Below are 26,851 nucleotides of genomic sequence, written 5' to 3'. Positions count from 1 at the left end.
AACTTTATATAAATTTTTCATCCTTAAAATAATGATTGACACAGTCTATAACATTTTTGGAAAAAAAATTTAATTTAAACTTATGTTTATACATCTTTCTATAATTTTATTAAATTTGTTTGAAGTTGGTACAATCTAGTAGCTTTTAAATTGTGGCAACACAGCACTTAATATAGACAACTGGAGGGCAAAATGCCAGAACCTAAAGGAATGGAAAATAATAACAAAAGCAGCAAAGACAAACGATAAACTATAAAGAAAATAAAAATAGAAAACGAGCAGTAATCCCCCTCAAAAAGAGGGATTTTAAATATATATATATATATATATATATATATATATATATATATATAGTTATTTAATATGTAGTTTTGGGAATGAGCTCAATATAGGGGTTTAGGAACCTATTAATGTCAATTTCAATTTTGAAACACCAAAAGCTGGTGAAAGAACATCAGTAAAATTGAATATCTCACAGTTTATATCAAAATATTCCTTTTTAATAAATTATTTTGCTGCCATTGTATTGATCTATTATATGTAACTAAATTGTGCTTATTAAATCAAGGTATATTTGGTACACCTAAATCAATATGGTTGTTAGATTTTTTAATAATTGCTGCTATATTTTCATCTATAGGAATTTTAGGCTCATGTCTATCTCAATCTACCGCATCTAAATACCTAAAATACGGCTTATACATAAAAATTCTTCTCGAACCTATTCTATTCCTGTCACTGATCGTAAAAAGACCCTACAAACAAAAAATTGCTTACTGTTATTAAAGGTCTAAAGTTAGAGAAAGTTTATTATATTGACAAGCTATGCAAAGAATTCTTCGCAATCTACCTGCTTGCTCTTCAACCCTATAGAGCTAATATGGGAAAACTTAAAATCAGAATTACGATAATGTAATCAGTCTCCAGAACAGAGTAAAGAGGTTCAAGAACTCTTAAAGAGAGTTCTAGCTGCACACCGCCAAGATCTTTGGAAAAACTATGTTGAACATGTTATCAAAGAAGAAGATGAGTATGTGGTAGCACCCTCTTTACAACCCTTCATAATTCAATCAAATGATGATTCTAGTTCAGACGATTCTGACTACCATGATTATTTATAAAGATACTTTGGAATTGAAATGTTTTGATTCTTTTGTTATATTTGCAAAGTTTATTTTACTTTATGGTTTTTGCTTTGAAATTTCGTTTTCGTTTAGCACCGTTAAACTTCATTGCCCATCCCTCATCACAACGCCGACTCGGCGACCAAAGATGGCGCATTCCACTAAGTGTTCACGGCGCCAGAAATATTCTTTTAGGCGTTCCACATAGTGAGTACAATCAATATAATCGTAGCTAGAACGTCACAGATAACATCATGATTCACGTTCACGACGACCTTTGTCATGAGATGGGTCGAAGTAAGCGTTGAAGTAATCACCGGAATTTTCAATGCTCAAGCAACGCAGATTGCAACCATGAGAATCTATCTCATTATTTGATGCTGTATGGGATATTATAAGCACCACCATAAATTTCACTATCGATTTTACTTCAATGTAAATTACTTAATCACCCTGCTAAAAAAATCAATGATTAACAAATTGTAACATAACTTCTTATAGCATTTGCTTTATTTTTTCTGTTTTTCCATTCGTTAATATTTACCTCAGAATGCCTCGCAAGACTTAGGTTTACGATTATAACGCTCTGGGTTAAGTGGAACGGGAGAGACCGCGGTTGTGGACTTGATTGTCGTGAGTGCTTAGTGGAATGCACCCAGAGAGTGACATAATTAGGCGCTCGTGAAATGAACCAAACTAGCCATTTTAAAGGCCTGTATAAATGACTATGTTTATGTGTATGGAACATGGAAGTTGATCTATACATGGAACATTTTTGTGTTCGGTCGGTTCAAATCTGACGTCTGTTAATTAGTGAAATTGGTGGTTTACGGTTGTTATACATTTTATTATTGTAAATGTGTTTCTTCAATTTTTAATATTAAAAATATATGATAGGTAATATAAGTGAGTTTTTATTTGGTGAATCGTCAAACACGTGAATATATATTTATGTAGATGATTTTTTATCAATAATATGGCAAAACGGCAAAGTACCCTCTTCAACTATTTTTCATCGCCAAAACAAACATGTAAAAAAGAACAACCGATGAAAAAAGGTAAGTATTTAGCGATTGTAGTATATTATCTCTTTAATTCGATAAAAAATACATAAGAAACGTCTTCCGGCCAATATCACCTTTTCAAATTAGTGCATTATTGTCGATGTCGAATTGTTTTCATTCAAAAGACTTTTTGTATTAGCGCTTTAACATTGATCATTTTCTATAGTAATAACCACGTAAACTACCAAATGTAAATTTTCTCATCTCAAATTTGTTATTCAATCCATTCTTATCAATTATGATTTTTTTAGTGATTATCTACATTAATACCTACCTAGATGCCTGATGGTCAACAGAAATCATTCAATTTATCCTTGTAATTTATTTTTAGATGTTCCTAAAACTGAAGATGATGATGAAGTTATTGTATCATTTTCCAAAAAGAGAAATAGGCAAATAATAGAAGATTCATCTGATAGTGAAAATGAAAAGCCACCAACTCACAAAAAACTTCATCTTTCAAATAACGAATCAGAAACTGGAAATTTTGCTTTAAACAAAAGTAATCCAATCATTTCTAAAATGGGGGATTCTGATGTAGAAAATGGGGAATCAAAAAAGAACATGAAATCTTTTTCATTCAAGAAAGAAGTTCAAAACCTTCCTAATCCAACAGAGTTTACATGTACCACAATAACATCTGAGATTAAGGACATCCACTCAAATTGGCTGCATACAACATTGGATTTTCTTCAACCAAAGAGAATTATGGATAGTAACAAAAGAAAACCCAATCATCCCAATTATGATTCAAAAACATTGTTTGTTCCGGAAAGCTATTTGAATAGTGTAACTCCTGCTATGAGACAATGGTGGGTTTTGAAAAGTCAACACTTCGATTCAATTCTATTTTTTAAAGTTGGAAAGTTTTATGAACTTTATCACATGGATGCTGTAACTGGCGTAACTCAGCTTGGACTTTCCTATATGAAGGTATTAGATTTTTTATTTAATTGGTAATTGATTGGTTGAACTAGCTTTCAAACCATTAATATCTGGATGCGAGTCAATCCATATGAAGTGGTCCAGAGGTGGATTTTTTTAAAATGTTGTATTATGATTCCTTTCTGCTTGTAGATATTTAAAACACAATAATTTTAGTTAATGGAAGCGTTTGCGTTTTATTAAATACCTTAAAAACTTAATGACATAGAAAGATAATTTAAACACCATTTTAATGCCAATCTCTTAAGCTAAAAAATGCGATTTTAGAGAATTTGGTGTATTCCTAGCTCTAATACGAAAAAAAATTGTACAAATTTAAGAAATAACTGTTTTAAAAGAAATATTTTTCTTACTTTTTTCTCTCCCTCATTACTTGAGGTATTCTTAATTTTTTACATGAACTTTACATTTGTCATTTTTTTTAAAGTTGAAGACTTGATATCTCTGATGAGAGTAGAGTTTTAGTAGAGACATAGAGTTTTGGTAAGGTTTATATGAAATATAAACTTGATTTGTTTATTTTCATGGTTTAAGTCTGGCAACTGCTTAAAAATGGGAAAAAACAACAATCAAGCAATTTTTTGAATAACAATGAAAACATACTTTTATAGCATTATGGATCCATATTAAAAACCAAAAATGTTGAATGAATGTACCTTGAATAAGGTATCAATAGCAATTTGTTGCAACTTCAGCCTTGCTTTACATATAGATTGTATCTGTTATTTTGGTTTACAAACTACATTAATATTTCTGAATACTAGAGATATAGTATTGGACTATTGGCTATTACCTTAAGCTATGGTTGGTGGCGTAAAATACACCCTTGCAACCCCCGCGGTGCCGGGGGGGCGGAGTCAACCAGACGCCAACGAAAGGTTAGAAATCAAAATAATGTAAAATGTTATAGAATAAAAATATTTATATGTATATTTGTATTCTAAAGCTTGGAATCTGGAACAACTGTGCATAAAACTACAGAGGTGGGCCTGGAAATCACGACTACTCTTCAACTTACAAGTAGTTTAACTCGGGTCTTTCCATAATCATTTGGTATTCAGTGGCAGTAAAAGCCATGTAAGGCGGCAACTCTAGTATTCATTTGGTCATGTTAGCAGTCGCGACTATCCAGTTACAAGTGTATTGTGCTGTTGTGTACTTTCAACCTACGTTTTCTTATTTTAGTGTCTGAAGTCTGTTATAGTGTGGCTACTTTTACTGCAGTTGGCTCTATTGCTTACTCTGGCCAACTTTTGGAAGTGACTAAATATCAACTGATTATGTCAAAAAAATTTAGTGAGTCAGAAATTAGAAAAATAAAAAAAGAAATGGTAGAAAAAGTAAGAGAACTGCCAAAAATTAGTTCTTTTTTCAAACTGTCTACATATGAGATTAAAGAAGACATTAGTGTTTGTGAGATTGAATCAGCAGTTGTCCCTAATACCTGCAATTCAACAAATCTAACTGTAGAAGTGGACTCATAGCTGGAAATTATATCTAATTCATCCTAAGCTGAAGAGGAGGGAAAATATTGCGATGATAAAGTAGAAGAGCAGTTGTTATTAGCATCCAGACATATTGCAATCTACAGTGCTCCTTCGAATGAAAAAGTGAAATTTACAATATTGTATTTATAACCGTGACGACCAAAAGGTCCGTTTCCAGAAGACGGAAAAAATAGATCAATTAACTCTGATTTCTATTACTTAGAAACAAAAACTTGATTGCTTTTGTTTGTGTTAGTCCCCTTTGATGGAGTAGTGTTAGTTGTTCACTGATAGAAATGACCTAAACTTCAAGGAGACTTGGACCACAAGTAAAGTAAAGGATTGGCAGGGAATTAGTAAAAAAATAAGCGGCAGAGATTTTTATCTCTTTGAAAAAATCAGAAGAAGACTACATTGAGTATATAGCTGTAGGTAACTCTTGTCATGTAAATTATGCTAGGTGTATGATTGAATAAAGTTTTTAATGTTATAACATCTTGTTTATTGATTTTATCATACCTAACTTGATCTTTTATATTAGTTTTAAAGTAAATCTAAGTCAGGTATGGATTCTTTAGTGGAAGAAAATTTGTTTTCTTGGAAGTGTACTGGCTTTAAGCAGGGAGGGTGCTTCAAAAAGTCTGCGGGGGCGCCAGGAACATGTGCTACGCCACTGTTCGCAGCTACTACAAACTGAGAGTTACCATATCGGTAACCACTGTAGGCTTTAAATAATTGTTCAACAACTATTGTCTGTTTTAAAATTTGACTTTGGTTGTTAGAAAGTAAATCTGATTATAAAATTATTTTTAATATTTTCTCTCATTAATATTTATCTTATGTTTATTTAATGATTTATTAAAAATCATCAAGGTTTTTGGAAGAGTTGAATTCAATTGTTCTTCCATAGTAAAAACAAATCTACTTTTTATATTGTTTGTTCTACATTTTATTTCTTCATTGTATTCTGACTATCCTAATGAATGCAAATAATATAATAATAATTACAATTATTGTGGTCATTATTCCTGAAATTTATTAAAAATTATGTATGCTATTTCAGGGAGATTTTGCACATTCTGGATTCCCAGAAAGTGCTTATGGTAAAATGGCAAATCTTCTGATAGATAAAGGATATAAAGTTGCAAGAGTCGAACAAACTGAGACTCCTGAAATGCTAGCAGAACGATGTAAAAATACGAAATTGTTGACTAAGTTTGATAAGGTTACAAATAGAGAAATTTGTCAAATTACATCAAAAGCTACTTGTATATATACTCCTCAGATGCCAGAATGGTCAAATGAATTACCATATTATCTATATGCTTTGTGCATGAAGGTAAGTAAACTTTTCCAATGAAATTTCGCTTTTTTATTTGTAATTCCATATGATGTGACATTTTTAGGAATTTTCTTCTGATAAAATTCAAATTGGAGTATGTTTTGTAGAAACTTCAATAAGTGTATTTCGCTTATCAGAGTTTGAAGATGATAAACACTTTTCAAGATTACTGTCTTTATTTGCAGAATACCCCCCTACCCTAGTAAGTATTTTAATTAAATTGACTTAGTTCATTACAATTAGCAAAAACATATGAAAACTTGTAAGAATTCAGTAATTAAATATATATATATATATATATTAAATATAAGTATATAAGTAATTAAATATAAATATATATATATATATATATATATATATATATATATATATATATATATATATATATATATATATATATATATAAACCTCACTGTCTAGAAACGAATCGAGCTCCTAGTGAAGCAGGCAGCTTCTTCTTCTTCAACTGCCTGCTTCACTAGGAGCTCGATTCGTTTCTAGACAGTGAGGTTTTTTGAGAACCTCAGTCGCGAAAAAGCTTGTCTCTTCCCAAGCTGCCTCTAATAAGAGGCAGCTCTTCTTCCTGCAATGGCGTCCTAAGCTGTGTTGACGACGTAGTTAATAGCATCCAGAGTAGATCCTTTCAAGAAGTTTGGGACACGTGGGTGATGAAATTAGTTGGGATTTCAAGTGTGTCATAACTCCATTATAGGTTTGTCCTACGGGTCATCCTCTACTGATAGGGTGGGTGTCTAGTGCTAACTCAAACATTAAAGGTATTCGCTTTTCATTCAATTGCATTTGATTTTTTGTGATGTTTTCTACGTTTCCCTTCAGTTGATACTTCCTATAAGATCACACATTGATCACTGTCCATTACCTCCTACGAACTATTTCTGACTAGATTGCTGCAGGAATGTAGGAATACCGCCTGTATTTAGTGAAAACATGACATAGCTTCCAACAGTGCTATTCCTCAAACATTTCTGCTCAGCTTCGCGACTACAAAACCAGCTTCACTATCACTGATAGCGTCTTGCAACGGATACTTCCCACATGAGCAATTGACAGCGTTAGTGACATTTTCGTTTCCCAAAGTGTACTGGCAAGGTGTCTTTGTGGTAATGCAAGATCTGGCTTGGGGTCACGCACGGTTTTCAAAAGCAAATCATACGCCACTTTACAGTGATTGAGGTTCATCTGCAATAACTTCATACTCGTTTTTTCTTAATCTTCTGGAGTGCTTCTTCACGATATCTGCTACTTCCTGCGATGTGATTCTGATTTTTTGTGTTGCCTTTTTCGACGCAGACAGAGTATAGGGCGTTATTCTTGCATGCAAGAGCTTTGTGGCCAGTTTCTCATTACTTCACACAGCAATTGGATTGTTCCACTTCGCTTCTGCATTTGGTGGCTGAAACACTTCGTTAATCTTTCCAGTCTTCTTATCTGGCAATTCGTCCAGCCAATCCTGATGTTGCTATGCTCTTTTTGTTTTTTCTCCTCAATGCGGTCTGAATACCACCATAGATATTGACTTTATGGCATCCGGCATGATTTCTCCTTCGTCTTCAGCAGCGTTTTGTAAGTCTGCAGTGAAAAAATGTTTTTAATTATATCGTTATTTTTACCAACACTAGTATGGAGCGCATTTACTACTTTTAATGCTTTATTTTGACTTTGGGTTACATGGTAGATTAAAATTATAATGATTATCATTAGTAAAATGTTATGTTGACAACTAACAGATTATAAATAAAAACAATTGACAGTGAATTTAATATATACCATTCATATAATTTTATTTATTTTAGATTTTAATTGAAAAGGGAGGACTCAATAAACCGCTCAATAATTTATTGAATTCACATTTCAAGGATATTAAGAAAGAATTTTTAATTCCAAATACTCAATTTCTGACTGCATCAAATACATTGGAAACTCTTTTATCAGAGTGTTATTTCAGAAACAAGGAAGGACAATTTCATTGGCCTCTGTTTTTTAAAACCATCGCTAATGATTGTAAGTTGTATTCATTTTTCATTGTAGTTTTAAGGGTGTCATAGAGCTGAGTACCTAGCAAATATTCTTATTGTGTACAACTGAATTTAATCTATAAACACCTTTCTTAATTTCTTACTCCCTATATTTTTATACTTATTTTATTGATTATGTTATCTATAAATTTCTAATGATTTTTCCTCTGAGTAGTTTGTGCTTTTACAATAGCTATGTATTTAATATGTAGTTGGATAGTTATATCAGCGAAATAATCACTGTTTTGTGACAGTATGACAACAATGAATATCATTCTGCTTTTGTTCCTATTCTCATATACCCTATTTTTGAACTAGGAGGACGCATTTTAGGAAACTTGATTCACACTGTGTCAGTGACTACGTTTGTGAGAAGGTTAATACAGTTGTCAAATTTGGTAACACATGATGTTTTGAAAAGTTATTTGTGTAACAAATTTCAAAAAAATAAGATCTGAGTCGTTTCTGATTAAATGTAAATAATTCAAAATGAAGGAACCACAATAGATAATTCAGAGAGCAATGGAGGTTTGTTTTTTGAAAAGTGAGTTATATGAGAAATGAAGATTAGTTGAATAAAAAATTGATTGAGTATGAAATATAAGAAAATGTTCCCTTGCAAGTACAGAACTTTGATTTAAAAATGGAAATAAATAATCAAAATATATGTATGTGATTCACTTTGGCAGAATATTGTAGTTGTCATTACTTCTTCCATAGATTTCTTATTTGGAATATTTCATAGCGAGATTAGGTACTTAAATAGAACAGAAAATTTCCAAATGATCTAAAAATGGGTATATTTTTCAAAAGACAACCTATTAAATATAGACACCTTAAATATAAACCTTTTCATGGCATTTTTTATAACATCTAAAATGGGATGTTTATAACATCTAAAATGGGCTGAGAGATTGAAAAAATGATGAAAAATATAATATACATCATAAAACTTGTAAACTACTCCAGAAATTAATAGAAAAATTGTTTCACTGACTAACAACAAAAGATATTGCAGTACAGACCATAATTTCCAAAACAAGTGCTCTAAGGATCCCACATGAGCATTTAAATATGACAAAAATTAGTGCAAAGTGGATGCCTCAAATTCTCAGCGCAGTGCAAAAGCAGCGTCGAGTATAATGTTGTGAGTGACTTTTAGAGCTTTGCCGTGAAGACCAAGAACGTGTAAATCTATCAATTGTAACGAGTAAAGAAACTGTGGTCTTTCACTAAGATCCGACATCCAAAAGAGATTCAATAGAGTAGCACTGGAAAGGAGAACCCGTGCTAAAAAAAGCAAAGGTCAAAATCCAGTTCAAAATGAAAAATGTTTAGTATATCTTGATGATATCGCTGTATTTAGTTCAATCTTACACAAACACATCAATAATTTAAAAGAAGTATGAAATGAAATTCGTTATATTTTTAAAAATCAGGTAATCATTCAACTGAGAAAAATGCAATCATTAACCTAAACGACTAAGTCGTAACGACATAAACGATTCTGATTATATTGTTTTGGCACATGTAAAGAACGTTATTCTGGACTTTTTTGTCCGTTCAATCTCACAACTAACGCAAGCAATTTCGCTTTATGCACTGTTCTTAGTTAAGGAAAAATCGGAATTGATATACCTGTGGCAGGCACTAGTACAACTCTTTGCAATTGTTTGGGCTATGAAATATTTCCGTCTGTATATTTTCATAAGAATATTCACTATAGTAACTGTTTTCATGTAAGTAGACTGTAATCATACTGTTCACTCAGATTTTAAATTTTAATTATAATAAAACAACAAATAATAAAAAGATACAATAAATTCTGATACATGTTCAGATATTAGCGTGTTATATGTTAATGTCTCTGCGTTCTCGAGGTCAAAATTCAATATTTCGAAAATGTATTCGCCGTTCTCCAAAGGAGAAAACAACTACTTTCCTGTCGAATGCCTCGACGAATATTGAATTACAACTCCTCTAAAATGCGTGATGTAAATCGACCTTTTTGTCGATATTAACATCGTGTTTATTACCTATTGCATATTGAATATAATGTGTTGAATTCATACCTCCGTGAAAATGCAGGTTGTTGGAAATTTGAATTTCACAAATTTTTATTGTTCACTAATAACTCATATCAAAGACAGTTTTCAATTCTAACTCGATTGAATTTTCGTATTTCTATATATGTTTGAATTGCTTGGCAATCAGTAATAAACTCAAATGGAACAAAAAGTAAATTCATCTCTTTGCTACTGTTTAAGGTGTAGCCAAACCTAACTGTGAACTAACAACCAGATGCCTTGGCGCTTGTATGTGGTATTTAAAAAATTCTAAACTAGATATACAAACGTTGTCATTACAAAAATTTGAATGGTATGATCCATTGGAATATGCGATGAATAAAAAAAAACAACAAGATTATTTAGTCTTAGATGCTATTACGATTGACAATTTGGAATTACTTGGAACTACAGGATCACTAAAACAAGTGTTAGATCACTGTGAAACGGCTTTTGGTAAAAGGTAAAGTATACAAATCATTTTAAATAAACATCTATGACACTGAATAAGAAAAATTAATTGGTTACCATATGTCACATATATTAAATTTATTAGAATTTACAAAATAGAGCTATAAATTTTACTTAAATTTTTTTTTTTTCATTTTTTATCATCTATAGTTTTTTCGTTCTTATGAATGTGAACCATTTCTAAAAATTCTCTTTTTCGTGTATTAGATTCCGTTTCAAGAATTTTTGAATTTTATAATTGAAATCATGTTTTTTTTGATATTTCATGGATCGTTAATGCAGTTCTATTTTTTTTATCGTCTATTTTCTAAATACTGAGATGTTTGCACTATGTAGACAGCATCACAATTAGTACAAAGCACTTGATATATAATATTACTTCTTTTGTTTTTTGGTATTTTAGATTTTAATTTAGTGAAATATTTGGATAATGACTTATACTAATATCATATTTATTGAAATAATTCGATAATTGTTGGGAAAGTCCTCGTACATATGATAATTAAAAATGTTTTATGTTTCTTTTCAGTTTTGTTTTTAAATTGATTCTAGTATCTGTTTATCCTTTTCTTGAATATTTGAATGTTATTTATCATTTTTTATGGATAATTATTTTCTTTCAATGCAATTTTTGCTTTTTGAATAGCTATGCATCTAAATTCAGGATCTGATAGTTGGATAGATCTATCAGCCAAACTTATTATCACTGATCTTTTTTGTGACAAAGGATGACACGAATTGAATTTTAAATATCTGGAGGACCAAGTTGGTTTCGTATACCATTCTGTTCTTATGTTATTGTTAATTTTATATAATGTGACATCAAGAAAATTGATTCCATTATTTTGCTCAACCTCGATTGTGAATTTTTCATGATAATTGAATTTTTTACTCATGTTTTCAATTTGATTCGTTGGTACAGCATTAAAGCAATCATCTACATATCGGAAAAAGAATGGAATATAGTGCTATAACACTTGAAATGGAAGCTTCCCTAGCACAACCATCAATTTGTTTGTATATTTCATTTTCATATTTGAAATATGTTGTAAGTGTGAGTTCTATAGCTTTTATAAATTCATTTTGAGGTATATCTGTATATTCTTTAATTTTGTCCCATTTTTTCATTAAAATATTTTTCACAACGGTAATAAGAATATTTATATATAAAGAAACCACATCTAATAAAATAAATACATATTAATTAGTAATTTTGATACTTTTAATTTTTTCTTTGAAATCCCATGTGCTTTTGATATAGTATTTGTTTTGATATAAAATATAATACATTATCCAAATATTTCACTGAATTAAAATCTAAAACACCAAAAAACAAAAAAAGTAATATTATATATCAAGTGCCTTGTACTAATTGTGACGCTGTCTACATAGGGCAAACATCTCAGTACTTAGAAAATAGACTAAGAGGTCATCAATACGATAAAAAAAATAGAACTGCATTAACGAACCATGAGATATCAAAAAAAAAATAAATTCAATTATACAGATTCAAAAATTCTTGAAACGGAATCTAATACACGAAAAAGGGCATTTTTAGAAATGGTTCACATTCATAAGAACGAAAAAGCTATAAATGATAAAAAAGATCTAATTAATTCAAGTTAAATTTATAGCTCTATTTTGTAAATTCTAATAAATTTAATTGATTAACGCTATATATTTGAGATGTGGAAACCAAAGAAAAAACTAATTTTTCTTATCGGAACAAAGTTCTAAAATGATTTTATCCTTATTTTGATATTCATGATGAAGGTGATCTATATCTCAATATAAATAAGCAAATTAATACGAAATTGAATATATATATATATATATATATATATATATATATATATATATATATATATATATATATATATATATATATATATATATATATATATATATATATATTCCAGGTTACTGGTTAGGTGGATTTGCAGACCATTGTGTAATTCTTTGAAGATTGAAGAAAGACAAAATGCAATTAAATATTTAGTGGATAACAGCTCCTTGCTCAATAATACTCGAATGGTACTTAAAGGAATGCCCGATTTGGAACGTTTTCTAATGAAGTAAAGTACAATACGGGAATTGCATTCGCCTCATAATCATTCTTTATTTTTTCAGAATACACACATATGGTAACAAGTTTTTGTCAACAAACCATCCAGATAGTAGAGCTGTGTTATATGAGAATAACACTTATTCTAGAAATAAAATCAAAGATTTTCTAAAGACTTTAAAAGCTTTTGAAACATCATATGAAATAATAGATTTATTCCAGGGTAAGTTACAAAACACCTGAATAAACATAACTTATTTTCATTATAACTTGAACTTAATGACAATGTCATTTTTTAATGATGATATGGACTTCTACATTTTCAAACTTACTTCCTCCTAAGAAATTAGCCTACAAACATATCTATGTTTGGAAATTAGTAACCTGAGCACTAGCCAACCAGGCTGTAGCAGCTAATTTTGTGAAGTATATAAGTTCAAGTGTTTCATGTCCTGAAATATTGGTATCGCAACATAGACTCTGCTTATTTTTCTATAATAATTTTTTACATATAAGAACATTCTGTTTTAGGATGTGAAAATAGGCTGTTGAGAAAATTAACTCAATTAGAACCAAATGGAGTATATCCGGATATCATGGAAACCATTTCATATTTCACAGTGAGTTTTCCACTTTTCTATTCTTTCTATATTTTTAGAATATGTGTGATTCATTGATTTTTAAGGATATTTAATAAGTACTATTTTAATAAAACTTTTGGCAGATTATATTGTACTTGTGGTTAGAATACATTAATGTGGAAGAAAATTGAACTTGATCTGTTATTGTAAACAAATAATTTAAGAAAAAGGTGCTAAGTTGCTGTATCTTCTTGGTTTAGCTATTTTGGTTTCAAGTATTATTAACCCTGAGATGTAATGGAGAGTAAAAATGATGATTATTGTCGATTGAAAATGTTTATCATTGTTTTGATTGTTCTCTCTTATAAGTTGAGTTTGTGTTTAGTGTAAAGTTGTTCTCATCTACAAAAACTTAAATAAATTGAATACTTTCGCTATAATTTGTACATTTTATTGAAAGTATTAAGCACATTTTGATTGAAAAGCCTTGTTTTGTAGTTTATTTGAGATTTGTTTATTTGTAGAATGCATTTGATCAACAACAAGCTGAAAAAGATGGAAAAATAATTCCCAAAACAGGTGTGATAGATGAATATGATGAGATCGAAGTCATTATAGAAAATTTGAAAAAAAAATTGGATAATTACTTGAATGAACAATCTAAATTCTTTGGTTGTAATGTAACATATGTTGGTACAGATAAGAAACGGTATCAATTGGAAGTTCCTGAAATTAAAAGTAATAAAGCAACTGATGAGTATAGACTAGAAGGTGCTAAGAAAGGAGCAAAACCTGTCAAGAGATTCACTACTGCAACAACAAGGGTAACTACTCTAAGTGTAACTAAAAGGGTATCGGAAATCAAATTTAAAATTAAAATAATATTTTTCATTATTTACCCATTTAAAATTAATTAATGTGTAGCATTCTTCTTTTGTCATTATTAGGATCAATTAACTTGCTAAATTGATAGAAATTGCCACTACTAATAAGGCACAATATCATACTATTATTTTTATTCAAAAAGTGAATACATAAAAATAGTCTTCATAATTTACATTATTGCACTAAAAGCTATAACTTACTGGTATCAAATATAATAAAGGTCGTAATCTTGAATATGTAACCACATAAAACTCATAAATTTGTCACAAGTTCAGTTATTAATGGGCCAAGTATTTCTCAAGTACCTCATATAATTTAGATATCTCAATGAAATAAGTTCAATAAATACTATTTCCATTAATACCAGCCCAAAAATTTAATTATTATGAATAACAGATGTATTATTGTTGTAAAATTAATAGTTCTTCTTTCTTTCGAGATTTTTTGAGGATATTGAACTGATTGTTAGTCCTACCCGCTAGAACATTTATTCTATTTATTTCAAATAGTTTACTTGTTCTTGGAACTTTGATATAATTTTAATTTACCGATAAATACATATTTATTCATTTATTCAGCTATATTTGGTATTAGAAAAAAATATTAGGGACAGATTTGAAAAACAAAACAATATCTAAAAATACATTTGAAATAATAAAGTTCGTTATATTGATCTCGCATCTTGCTAAAAGAATCTGATTTTATGTTCTTATATCTAGTATTACAACTGATTCATATTATTTCAGGACTTATTATCACAGATGATAGATGCAGAGTCAACTAAGGAGAAAGTTATTCTTGATCTAAGCAGAAAAATTTTTGAAAAATTTAATGATAAGTATGTTCTTATTTAAAAACTCAATCATAGAAGGAAACAATACTTCAATGATAATTCAGTTTTTTGTGTTGAAACTGAATTGCTTTTTATAATTATGTGTTTTAGGAGAGACAAATTTGATACAGTAATTCAGTGCTTGACAATATTAGATGTTTTATGCTCTCTAGCAGAGTATGCTAGAACATATTCATTCGAAATTTGTTTGCCAACAATTTTACCTTTTGATGATCAGGTATAAAATTGAGCTCTCAAAGTATCTATTGTTTTTTAGAAAATATGTTTTAGCCCAAGCTACTAATTGAAAATGGTAGACATCCAGTTGCCCAAAATCTTGAAAATTATATTCCAAATGATACAAAAATGGGAGTGAATGAATTGCCTAGTTTATTAATAATCACGGGTCCTAATATGGGTGGAAAATCAACATTGATGAGACAAATTGCTATTATTTCTATTATGGCCCAAATTGTAAGGCTTATTTGAATTTTAAAAATGAACAATTACGTACAAACAAGAACGTCATTCTATAACATGTTTTAGGGGAGTTTTGTACCAGCATCCAAATGTGAACTTACTCTTATAGATCGAATTTTTACTCGCCTTGGTGCTCAAGATGATATGAAAAACTCTCAATCTACATTTTATGTGGAACTTTCAGAAGCAGCTAGTATATTACAATATGCTAGCCAACATTCTTTATTGATTATTGATGAATTAGGGCGAGGAACTTCTACACATGATGGAAATGCTATAGCAACCAGCTATGTAAATAAATTAATCCGACTTAAATGCCGAACTGCATTTTCTACTCACTATCATTCTCTTGTTGATAATTTTCTCGACTGTTCAGATGTGCAATTAGGACATATGGTGAGTTGAACTATCTAATTGATAACTTTTGATTCAAAATTTGGTAACCATGGTTTAGTAAAACTAAATGTATCAACTTTGTAGTAAGTTAAAATTTTGAGTTATCTATTTTACGATTTGCTAAAATGATTTTTTAGGATTTTTATATACGAGAATATATTGAAAAATTCTTAGCCTACTTTAGAACCAAACAAAATTTCAATGTCAAAATATTTAATTACTCAACATATTCTCCTCTTAATTGAACACATTTATTACAGCGAACCTACTACGTCTCTAGACCTTTCAAAAAAAATTTTCTTCTTGCTCTGCAAACCAGACCTCCACAGCTTTTATTACCTCCTCGTTGGAAGAAAATTTACGACCTTTTAAACTTCTTTTCAGTTGAGGAAAGAGATGATAGTCGAACGGACCCAAATCTGGTGAATAAGGGGGTATTCTAGTAATTAAAACCCTAATCACGAATTTTATGCAAGGCAACATGAGATCTCCAGTAATTGTTCTGCCTTTATCCAAAAAATCAATCATGATTACTCCATGGCAATTCCAAAAAACAAGCAAGAACTTTTCTAGCAGATTTTTGGACACGAAACTTCTTAGGTCTTGGAGAACCAGAGTGACGCCATTCAATCGATTGTTGCTTTGTTTCTGGATCGTAGAAATGTACCCAAGTCTCATCCATAGTAAAAATTCGATTTAAGAAGTCTACATCCTTTTCAAATCGAGTACAGATCGAACGCGATGCTTCTAGCCTTGCACGCTTTTAGTGCAAGGTGCACCAAAAGCAATATAAAAGGAATTAAAACAAACATTTTTCTAAAAGATATAATTAATAAAGATGAACAAATTAGATTAGAATTGCAGATTACCATTCAGAAACTCATAACGGTATCACATAAACTGTTACAATCTTTATATTATTTTCCAAAACTTCAAGAACTAGTAACAAATCACATTAATAATTGTGAACTTTGTCTCATCTCAAAATATGATAGAAATCCTCGAAAAATCCCATTTTCTGGTCCCCTTATTTATAAAAGACCATTCGAAAATATTAACAGACGTATTATCGATAGAAAATAAACAATTTTTAACAATAATCGATGTATTTTCTAGATATCTCCAAGCATATGAAATAAGCAATTCAAATTCTATCACTATTCTCGATAAATTGAGACACTATTTTTCTCCCATTACCCTTCACAAATAACTTGCGAAAATACAAGAGAATTCACTAGCGAAACGATTAAGGAATTCATGTCACTCTTTCATACAATAAAACGTGACGCATCATAAGTGTTTGTTTGACGAAGATGAATTCAGCAAATTTTTCTGATATAGAGTTGGATAACACTTAACAAATGAATCTTTTGTTTTAAAGATGTTAGGTGTTTTTTCTTTGCATTACAAACATATTAAATTTTAGGCTTGTCTAATTGAAAGTGATCCAGATTCGACTATTGAGAATGTAACTTTCCTTTACAAGTTGGCAACCGGCAGATGTCCCAAATCTTATGGTTTTAATGCTGCGAGACTTGCAGGACTTGAACGTCAAGTAATTATTGATGCTATGAAAGTAGCCAAAACCTTGGAAGAACAGAGTTATTTGCAGAATGTTATTCAAGCTGTGATGACCTCTGAAAATTTGTCAGAAATTCGACAAATATTAAAATCCCTACTTATTATAAATGAGTGATTTATAGTTTTTTCGATGCTCTCAATCTTTTTTACTTGATGTATTTATTATAAATGTTAGTATGTCATAAAATAAAAGTTGAGAATCAACTAAGAGTTTTTGACCCAAATACCAAGGAATGTAAGCAACTATTACATATGCTACAGGGTATTTATAATACTATTTTCTACCTTTGACAATTTGAACAGTTAAGTACTGTTGATAGACGTTTAGACAGGGAGAGTAAAATTTTTCACAAAAAACAAAAGCATTGGTATTGGAATTTAGGAGGTTAAGAGCGTGGTTTAGTTTTTAATAGGTCATAAACTTAAATTGTTGGTTAGTAAGTACTCAAACTTGTATTCATGTTTATTAATATATGGTTAAACTGCTCGAAACATAGTTTTTATATTACTAATATTAATATGTGATAAAAATATATATTGCGAATTAGTTATGGTTCTTCCAATATTAATTGCGAAAGACAGTTTTGAGTGAAACAATCAATATTTTATAAATACGCCCGGCACTCATACCAAATTAAGAAATGAAAAATAATGTTTACACCTCGTATAAAATTCGGTAAACATATAACAAACCACGCGGACTCATCATCTCCACTGTTTACCAATGAAAACATCGAATCGTAAACATAAATGCATTTCTATTGACCGAAGCTGTCGGAAGGTGTATGTACTCAATTTCTTCGAAATATTCCTGCCAAACAGCCTGCGATAAGCGGTGCCGTCACTTGGTGAGATTTATTTTATTTTATTCATAAATTCTGTAAATAAATAGAAATATTGCGTTCTTTAGACCATAGGCGAATGGAGACAATGAAATTGCACAGTGTAGTGAGAATAAAGACAGGTATGAATTTAATGATAAAGATTAAGATATACAAACACAGGAAGTTATTCAAATATATAATCAAATGTTTAAAAAAGGAAAAAATTCATCAATCTGATAATGCAATCATAATAAGAATTGCTGAATTAACTAGAGTAAATGAAATTTCCATTTATTGAGTAGTCACAAAAGGAGTTGTTGTGGATCATTCACAGAACTGAAAAACATGTAAAGGAAAACTAAAATCAGTTGACAAAGCTACTCAAGATTTTATACGTAGGACAATTTATAGTTTACATAAGGAAAACGGGGTTGCGACATTAGAAGTAATACAGCAAAAGGTAGAAAATTATCCAGAATACAATTATACCAGTTTAGAAACATTGCGTCAAGTTTTGTCAGCATATGGTTTTAAATACAAAAACTGAATAAACGAATGGCAATAACCGAATCTTCAAGGATCGTTCGATGGCGACAAGATTATTTGCGTCAGATAAAACACTACCGAAGTTCTAATAGACTCATAATTTATGTAGTTGAAACATGTTGTCGACAGTCATGATGTAGTAAAGTTCGGTTGGGTTGACAATAGTGAAAATTGTTGTTTGAAAGGGCCATGTTCTAAAGGGAAACGCATTATAATAGTAAACGCTAGAAGCAAGACGCAGTTTTATTAATATATGCTAAAATATTAAAAACTGTGCAGCTGATTATCATGAAGATATGACATCAGAATTATTTGAAAAGTGGTTTAATAAACGACTTTTACCTAACATTCCACCACAGTCAGTAATCGTTATGGACAACGCATCCTATCACTCGCGGCAACTCCCAAAGATACCAAATAGTAGTAGTAACAAAGCTCAAAATTTGGCATTTATGTCTAAAAAAAAATATTTCTATTCCTGTCACTGATCCTAAAAAGGCCCTAGAAACAAATAATTGCTCACTATTATTAAAGGTCTAAAGTTGGGCAAACGTAAAATCAAAATTACGAAAATGTAATCAGTCTCTAGAACCGAGTAAAGAGGTTGTAGAACTCGTAAAGAAAGTTCTAGTAGCAGATTGCCAAGAGCTTGGAAAAACTATGTTTAACATGTTATCCAAGAAGAAGATGAGTATGTGGTATCATCCTCTTCACAATACCTTGGAATTGAAATGATTTTTTTCTTTTGTTTTTTTTTTCAAAGAATTTATTTTCCTTTATGGTTTTTGCTTTGATATTTCGTTTTCCAGAAAGAAAAACGAATGGGGTACAAAAAAGGTTCAGTTCACGTCTGTTACCCTGTTTAAACGAAACTTCCTTACAGGCAGGTACATTTTACTCGTTTATTTACGTTTTATAATTTAATATTCAGTTTTAGCTAGTTGACGAGGTATAATAATGATTTTTTTTCAAGTTTCAAGTAGAACTACAATTAAGTGCATCTGTCTAAATAACGGCGGATAGTGGCTGTCCAATTAATTCGATTGCCTTTTAACGTATATTTTCTCGCCATAAGATATACATCTTTTTAGAAGTATATAATATTTTTATAAAATGAGGTATCTACACCTATGGTAGATAGATCAATAGAGAACTATACTTACGAGAGACGGGAAGAACCGGGTTTAGAATTTCATTTATATGAATTGCGGCCGCTAATTGAAGTCTTAAAATTGATAGATTTGTGCCATCTGAATATAGAAAAAGTTGTGACTTTATGACATTATCGTTTTCTACAATGGTAATAGAGATCGTATTTGTTCCACGTTTTAATATTTTGAGAAAATATGTTCGCTATTATGTACGTTCATTTCGTATGCTGCTTTGTTGAGATGTTAGGGAATCGTGATTGTTCTTATATAATTGCTTGATTATTTTCTGTGTTCTTGCATATAGTTAAGAAATAATTTGTTCTTCGCTTGATTCAAGAGGGTTACGATAAACAAGTTTTCCTCTTACGATTTGGAAAGGTATATATTTTAGAGCGCTATGGATAGAATTATGAGAAAGTATGGCGGAATTTATTAATTGAATATTGTTTTCCTGCTTATCTCCATTTTCCAGGGTACTATAGTTTCTTGTAAGGTGGAGTAAAGTCTCAATAGGCCTATTAGAGCTGGGATTTCTAGATGTACAGTAAGTGTTATTTTTATTAATGTACCATAATGGTGTATGTAATATGTAATACATTTATCTATTATTTCTGTGCCCGTTTTAGTATTTGAGGAATAGGCTTAACTTCACAGAAAAGTTATCAATAACTGTTAGAAAGTATGTATTATGTGTTTTGAAGGTTTGACATAACTTTTCACACCGTTCTCTAAATTTGACCAATAATATATCCTTTTTTGGGAAGCAATGTTTTCTGTTATGCCTCTATGAGAAGTTCTGTTTCATGGTAAAATTTTATTTTTTGTTGTTGGATCTCATTGTACGTTACATCCTCCAATAATGTATCGGTTGTATATAAAAAAGGACATTTCTTGAAATATTTTTGGAAAACCCTTTTTTTCTTTTCTGATTTTGGTTACATTATCGTTCGAATACTTGAACACGATTTGATTTTTATATGGGTTTAAGGGCTACTATTATAGGCTTTTCTGCATTATAGTGTGAGGTTTGTAATTCGTCTAGTTGATTTTCTACACTTTTATTATTCGTAGTTTTTTATTTTCTGAAGATTCAAATATTCAACTTTGTTGAATTTTATGTATGTAATACTTCATCTAAATCAGTTGTATCCAAGTGAGGTAAATTATTATGGTCGAAATTTTGAAAAATGGAAATATCGTCGTCTTCGTCTAAAGCGTTAATTTAGATTTTTGAAAGGGCATCAGCGTTTGTGTTATTCTTACTTTTTTATATATTATTTAGTTCTTTCATAGAAAATGACCCCTGGAGAGGTTTATGATCGGCCATTTTAACTTTTTTCCAAATAAATAGGATCGGAAATATTTGGTAGCCCACACTACAAATAATTACTATTTTTCTATTGTACTGTAATAATTTCTGCTGGGTTCAGTATAAATGAAGCGTAACCAATTGGTAGGTCTTTGTGATAATAGCGCACCTATAGCTAAATTAGAAACATCTATTGTAAGAACGAAGGGTATTTCAGATTGGGATCGTTTGCAATATTTTCTTCTAGGTTTTAAAATAATTTATGAAGTCTTAATGGTGTACTAAAGTTTATTCCTTTTTGAGTTTGTTGAATTGAGTTTTTCATAGGTTTCGTTAATTAGGCAAAACTTTCTATAATATCCAATTAGACCTAGAAATGATTCAATTTTCCGAACTGAAAAAAATTTTTTGTCCTTAACTTTCTTAGGATTCGGTTTTATGCCATCTGTTGTCCAAAAATTCAACAGATTTCTTAGAAATTTGCACTTGTCTAATTGACTTTTTATATTCTTTTCTTTTTCTTTCAAACACTTGTCTTAGATAGCAAAGGCTTTTGCGAGAAAGTTGAAAATATTATCAAGTCCAAAGCATTCACGGGGTATTCATAAGGTCCATTTTCGTAATTAAAAGCGGTTTTTTGGATGAAATTTGTATGTATCTCAATTTGGTGAAATCCAGAAGCCATGTCTAGAGTTGTGAATAACTACTATCTTCCTAAGATATCTAAAAAAATTATATATTATTATTATATATAAATAATTGATGAAGTGTTCTCATTCAGTTTTCTATAGCCTATTACTCTTTGCTATTTTTTATTTCTAGATATATCCATTTTCTTTGGAACGATACATTACATCCTTATCATTACGTCATCTACCAGTTGTGATATTTGTTTTTGAACTTGCGTTTTTCATCTTTTATTTTTATTTCATGTTTCACATTAATTGTGAAAGTAAATTTTTTGTAAGGCCTATACAATGATTTAGGAAATTAAGGAATAATTTTTTTCTATTCACGTTTTTCTTGGTTGAGATGATCTGATCTAATTAAAGTCATCGCTATAAGTATTATCAAAAAAGTTTATGTTATTTACCTCACATTTTGGTTAAAATTTTTTATTTAGAGAGATTTATAAGAACTGTTCTAAGTGGAATATTTCAAAATTTTCAGCTTGAAATAATTCGGCTTTTTGTCTAATTGAGTAAGAAAAAAAAAAGATAAAATTACTCTCTCACTTGTTAGGTTTCTTATTTCTAAGGTTACTGTTTTTATTTTAACTTGTAATAGGCTGGGTGAAATTTCAATAACTTCATTTACTGCTGTGAGGCATAAAATATTCGGTATTCTCATCTAAATCAATGTTGTTTGGTTTTGAGACTACGAAGTCAGCAGAAATTACATTTTCTTATAACGAAACTTGATCATAATTTTCTAACATTATCAGCAAACATGTGTGAAAACATCCTGTTAACAAATATCTACTATTTCTTTTATATTTAATTGTATTCAGCATTTCTAGTTTTCTCATAAAACCTCAGAATATTTTTAATGTTATCAGCAGACATATGTAGACATCCTGTAATTATAATAATCACTTTGTTACACTTTACTGTATTCAGCATTTTTCATTTTATTTAATATTTATTAATTCATTGATACAGTTAGTCTTCATTCTATCACCTATTGTTGTAGGCATCGAGTTAATAAAGTTTTTTTAAAAATCTTTACTTTTAAAATATTACTGGCGCTGCGAACAGGATACTGTCTGTAGAAATACACCCCTAAAAGTCTACTTTTTTTTCAAGAAATTAAGACGGTATTGAAACTCAAAAAAAACTCCGGTGAATTAAGTGACAGTGTGGTGAAGAAGCTGACTCCAACTCGATTATTCATTCAGAGAAGAAGACGGTTGTTCTAACAAAAAACGGCTCAAGTTCCTTTAGAGAATTCGAGACAAGGAAGAAGCTCGCAGATGATCCTCCAGTGTATACTCCTGTAAGTCTTTTCCTTTATTTTCTAATTTCTAATAATAAGGAGGACAGAATTCAACATTGACGATGTATGGATTGGATCGTTGCTCCTGGCGGGGCTTACGGAGAAATTTTCACCCATTATTATGGCCATTGAGCATAGTGGAATCCAAATTGCAGCTGATACCATAAAGACCAAATTGCTAGAAATGGAAGCCGACAATAATACAGGTAGCGCATTCATCGGCAAATTTGTTCCCAAAGGAAAGAAGTTTGGGAATAGTGGAAGAAATGTGTCAGTCACAGTCACAATAAGGCTCGAATGACAGTTCAACCAAAACAATTCAATGCTATAATTGTAAACAAATGGAGCACTACAAGAGCCAATGTCCTAATTTGAAGTCAAAAATTGGAAATTCTGTATTTAGTGCGATATTTTTGGGTGGACATAATTTCCAAAAAGATGAATGGTATTTAGATTCAGGGGCTAGTGTCCACTTAACAACAAACGAGGACTGGTAAGTTGAAGTAAAAAGTGTTCAAAGCCCGAGTGAAATTTGTATAGCCGACAAATCGAAAATAACTGTTGAATGTGGAGGAAATGTGAACATCAATACAGTTGTTGGTAAGAAAAATTTCGACATACAAATAAAAAACGTTTTATATGTGCTACAGGTTGCTGCAAATTTATTGTCAGTCAGCCAACTTATCAAGAATGGTAATAGAGTTATTTTTGAGAATGAAGGCTGTAAAATTTTCAACAAAGATAATCAGTTGGTTGGTGTTGGAAATTTAGTAGAAAATATTTACAAATTAGAAAATAATATTCCAAAGCATTATTTAGCAGCGGTATCTGGTATCGCAGATTGGGACATTTGATTGAGCAGCAGCTAAAAAAAATGTCAAATGGTGCAGTTGATGGAATGGTTTGTAAAGGCAACATAAATGTAAACAAGCATAATTGTGAAACCTGCAATGAGGGTAAGCAGTGTAGATAAGCTTTTCCAAGTAAGGGCTCAAGGCTAGTAGAATACTAGAAGTAATACACACTGATCTGTGTGGGCCCATGGAAGTTTAATCTCTTGGTGGAGCGAGATATTTCCTTACTTTTATTGATGATTTTAGCAAGATGGCCTTTGTTTATTTTTTGCAGACTAAAGATGAAGTTTTTAGTTATTTTAAATTTAATTTAATTAAATCAATTAAATTTAAAAATTTAATTGAGAACCAAACGGACAAAAAAATTAAAATTTTAAGAAGTGATCATGGTGGTGAATACTGTGGACATAATTTTGAAAACTTCTTGAAATAAATAGGTATTTTGCATCAGAAATCAAACCCACATACACCAGAGCAGAACGGTTCAGCTGAATGCCTAAACCGAACCATAGTTGAACGAGCTCGCTGTATGTTGTTCGATGTCCAATTAGATAAAAGGTTCTGGGCAGAAGCATTAAATACTTCAGTTTACCTGAGAAATAGAAATACAGTTTCAGGAATTGCCGACGATATGAAACCCCATTCGAGATTTGGCATGAAAGAAAGCCAGACATAAGTCACATTAGAATCTTCGGTAGCAAAGTAATGACCCATATTCCTAAAAGCAATAGATTAAAATGGGTCAAAAAATCTAAGAAGACCATTTTAGTTGGGTACAATGAATGCAGCAAAGGATATCGTCTTTATGATCCAAATATCAACAACATAATCACATGTAGAGATGTTGAAATAATGGAAGACATCAACGATGAAGTTGATATTATCATAGAAGACACAAATGAAGCAGCAGCTTCAGTGGGGGGTTCAGATGTTGCTGAACAACCAGAAGAAATTTCAATCATTGAACATGAAATAGAAAATCCTGAGTCTGACACTGAAAATGATTTTTTTAAATTGTGCTTATACCAAGACAAGTACGTCAGAAAATTCTAGCGATGAAGAGTTTGTTTGTAGAACAAAAGATGTGATTGAAGAAAAAATTAGAAGTTCACAGAGTCTCAAAATCTAAAAGAATGGATAATTTTGTGACTTACATGTGCATAGAATATGATTTTTAAGAAGACCCTCTCACAGTTAAAGAAGTTTTGTCCAGACCAGATGCAGAAATGTGGAAGAAAGCAATATCAGATGAACTGGACAGCTTTGAAGCAAATGATGCTTGGGAAATAGCTGAGTGGCCAGCAAGTGCTTCAATTGTGAAATGTAAGTGGGTGTTTAAAAAGAAAGTCAATTGTGAAGGCATAGAGCCAGATTAGTAGCTAAAGGTTTTTCTCAAAAACATCATGTAGATTATTTATATTAACTTTTGCTCCTGTTGTGCGGCATTCTAGCCTAAGATTACTTTTTTTATTATCAATGAAGCTTGGTTTAAGCATTCATCATCTTGATGTGCAAACAGCGTTCCTTAACGGTTTCCTGAAAGAAAATGTTTGTATGCAAATGCCTGAAGGGCTTGTTTGTTCGGATAATGATAAATGTTTGAAACTAAAAAAGGCAATATATAAGCTAAAACAGTCATCTAAGGCTTGGAATGATCGTGTGAATGATGTTTTAATTGAATTAAATTATGAAAGATCAAAAATTGAACCTTGTATTTACATAAAAAGGGAAAATAATTTAATCACAATAATTACTCTGTATGTGGACGATTTTTTTATTTTCTCTAACAACGAAATAGAAGCAAATAATTTAAAAATTGAGTTAAGCTCCAAATTTAAAATTAAAGATTTGGGTGAAATCAGAGAATGTTTGGGCATGCAAATTAATTTTGATGAATAAAAGGGTGTAATCATCTTCAAAGAGATTATATTAAACATTTATTAAAGAAATTTAATATGCTTGATGCCAAAACAGTCAAGACTCCAATGGAGGCTAGATTAAATTTAAATTTGGACGAAAGCTGTTCTGTTGAGAAGAAAGCTAAGTATCCTTATCAGAAATTAAAAGGTACTATTAACTATTCATTGAGATATTCTAAAGATAACTCAGAACTACAAGGTTTTGTAGACGCTGTTTGAGCGAGTAATGCTCCTGACCGTAAGTCCTATACAGGATATGCTTTCAAACTTTGTGGTTCTGAGTTCTGGTTGAGCTCAAATCAAAAGACAGTTTCGCTGTCGAGTAATGAGGCTGAATATATGTCCATCTCTGAGGCAACCAAGGAAGCTATATATTTAAATGGATTATTGGAAGAATTGGCAGGGAGTGTACCTTGTGTAACTTTATTTAATGATAACCAAAGCGCAATAAATTTGATAAGCAATCCCATGTATCATAAAAGAACAAAGCATATAGATGTGCGCCATCATTTTGTAAGAGAAATAATATTATATATGTTTTATTTTGCTTCTATAAGGGTAACTTATCAGCTCTACTCAATGGCGTTAAATTACGGTATCTTGATTTCGATCTCATTGAATCCGAGGTAGAACTGGAGCTTGAACTACTCGAACTATCACGTCTTTTATTCTTTTGCCATTTTTGAAACCTTATCAGCTCTACTTAATGGCGTTAAATTACGGTATCTTGATTTCGATCTCATTGAATCCGAGCTAGAACCGGAGCTTGCACTACTCAAATTATCACGTCTTTTGCCATTTTTGAAAACTTATTTAGACTATTCAAATTTCTGTTGCCGAAAAACTGCACTTGACCTATCAAATGTCACTAATTATAACAAATAAATATAATAAATAA

General features: G+C 30.7%; 1 protein-coding gene across 2 annotated transcripts; it reads left to right on the top strand.

Moving 5' to 3' along the window:
• Positions 1-1,857: 1,857 nt before the first annotated feature.
• LOC130894106 (probable DNA mismatch repair protein Msh6) lies at positions 1,858-17,559 on the top strand. Of its 2 annotated transcripts, none has more exons than XM_057800697.1 (15): positions 1,858-2,182; positions 2,520-3,121; positions 5,684-5,959; positions 6,027-6,164; positions 7,777-7,984; positions 10,266-10,527; positions 12,455-12,610; positions 12,666-12,823; positions 13,132-13,220; positions 13,706-14,005; positions 14,813-14,904; positions 15,010-15,136; positions 15,190-15,372; positions 15,445-15,774; positions 17,201-17,559. In XM_057800697.1, exons 1-15 carry the CDS (start codon positions 2,101-2,103, stop codon positions 17,468-17,470), a joined length of 3,273 nt encoding a protein of 1,090 aa, XP_057656680.1. In that variant the 5' UTR covers positions 1,858-2,100; the 3' UTR covers positions 17,471-17,559. The 2 variants fall into 2 exon arrangements, with proteins under 2 accessions (XP_057656680.1, XP_057656690.1); XM_057800707.1 differs by lacking the exon at positions 1,858-2,182 and adding an exon at positions 2,261-2,378 and having other exon boundaries at positions 2,440-3,121.
• The last annotated feature ends 9,292 nt before the right edge of the window (positions 17,560-26,851 follow it).

This window comes from Diorhabda carinulata, chromosome 1 (genome assembly GCF_026250575.1).
Source record: "Diorhabda carinulata isolate Delta chromosome 1, icDioCari1.1, whole genome shotgun sequence".
In the NCBI taxonomy this organism is placed as follows: domain Eukaryota; kingdom Metazoa; phylum Arthropoda; class Insecta; order Coleoptera; family Chrysomelidae; genus Diorhabda; species Diorhabda carinulata.
The sequence above is the reverse complement of the archived record's forward strand: the minus strand, read 5'-3'. Positions and strand labels throughout refer to the sequence as shown.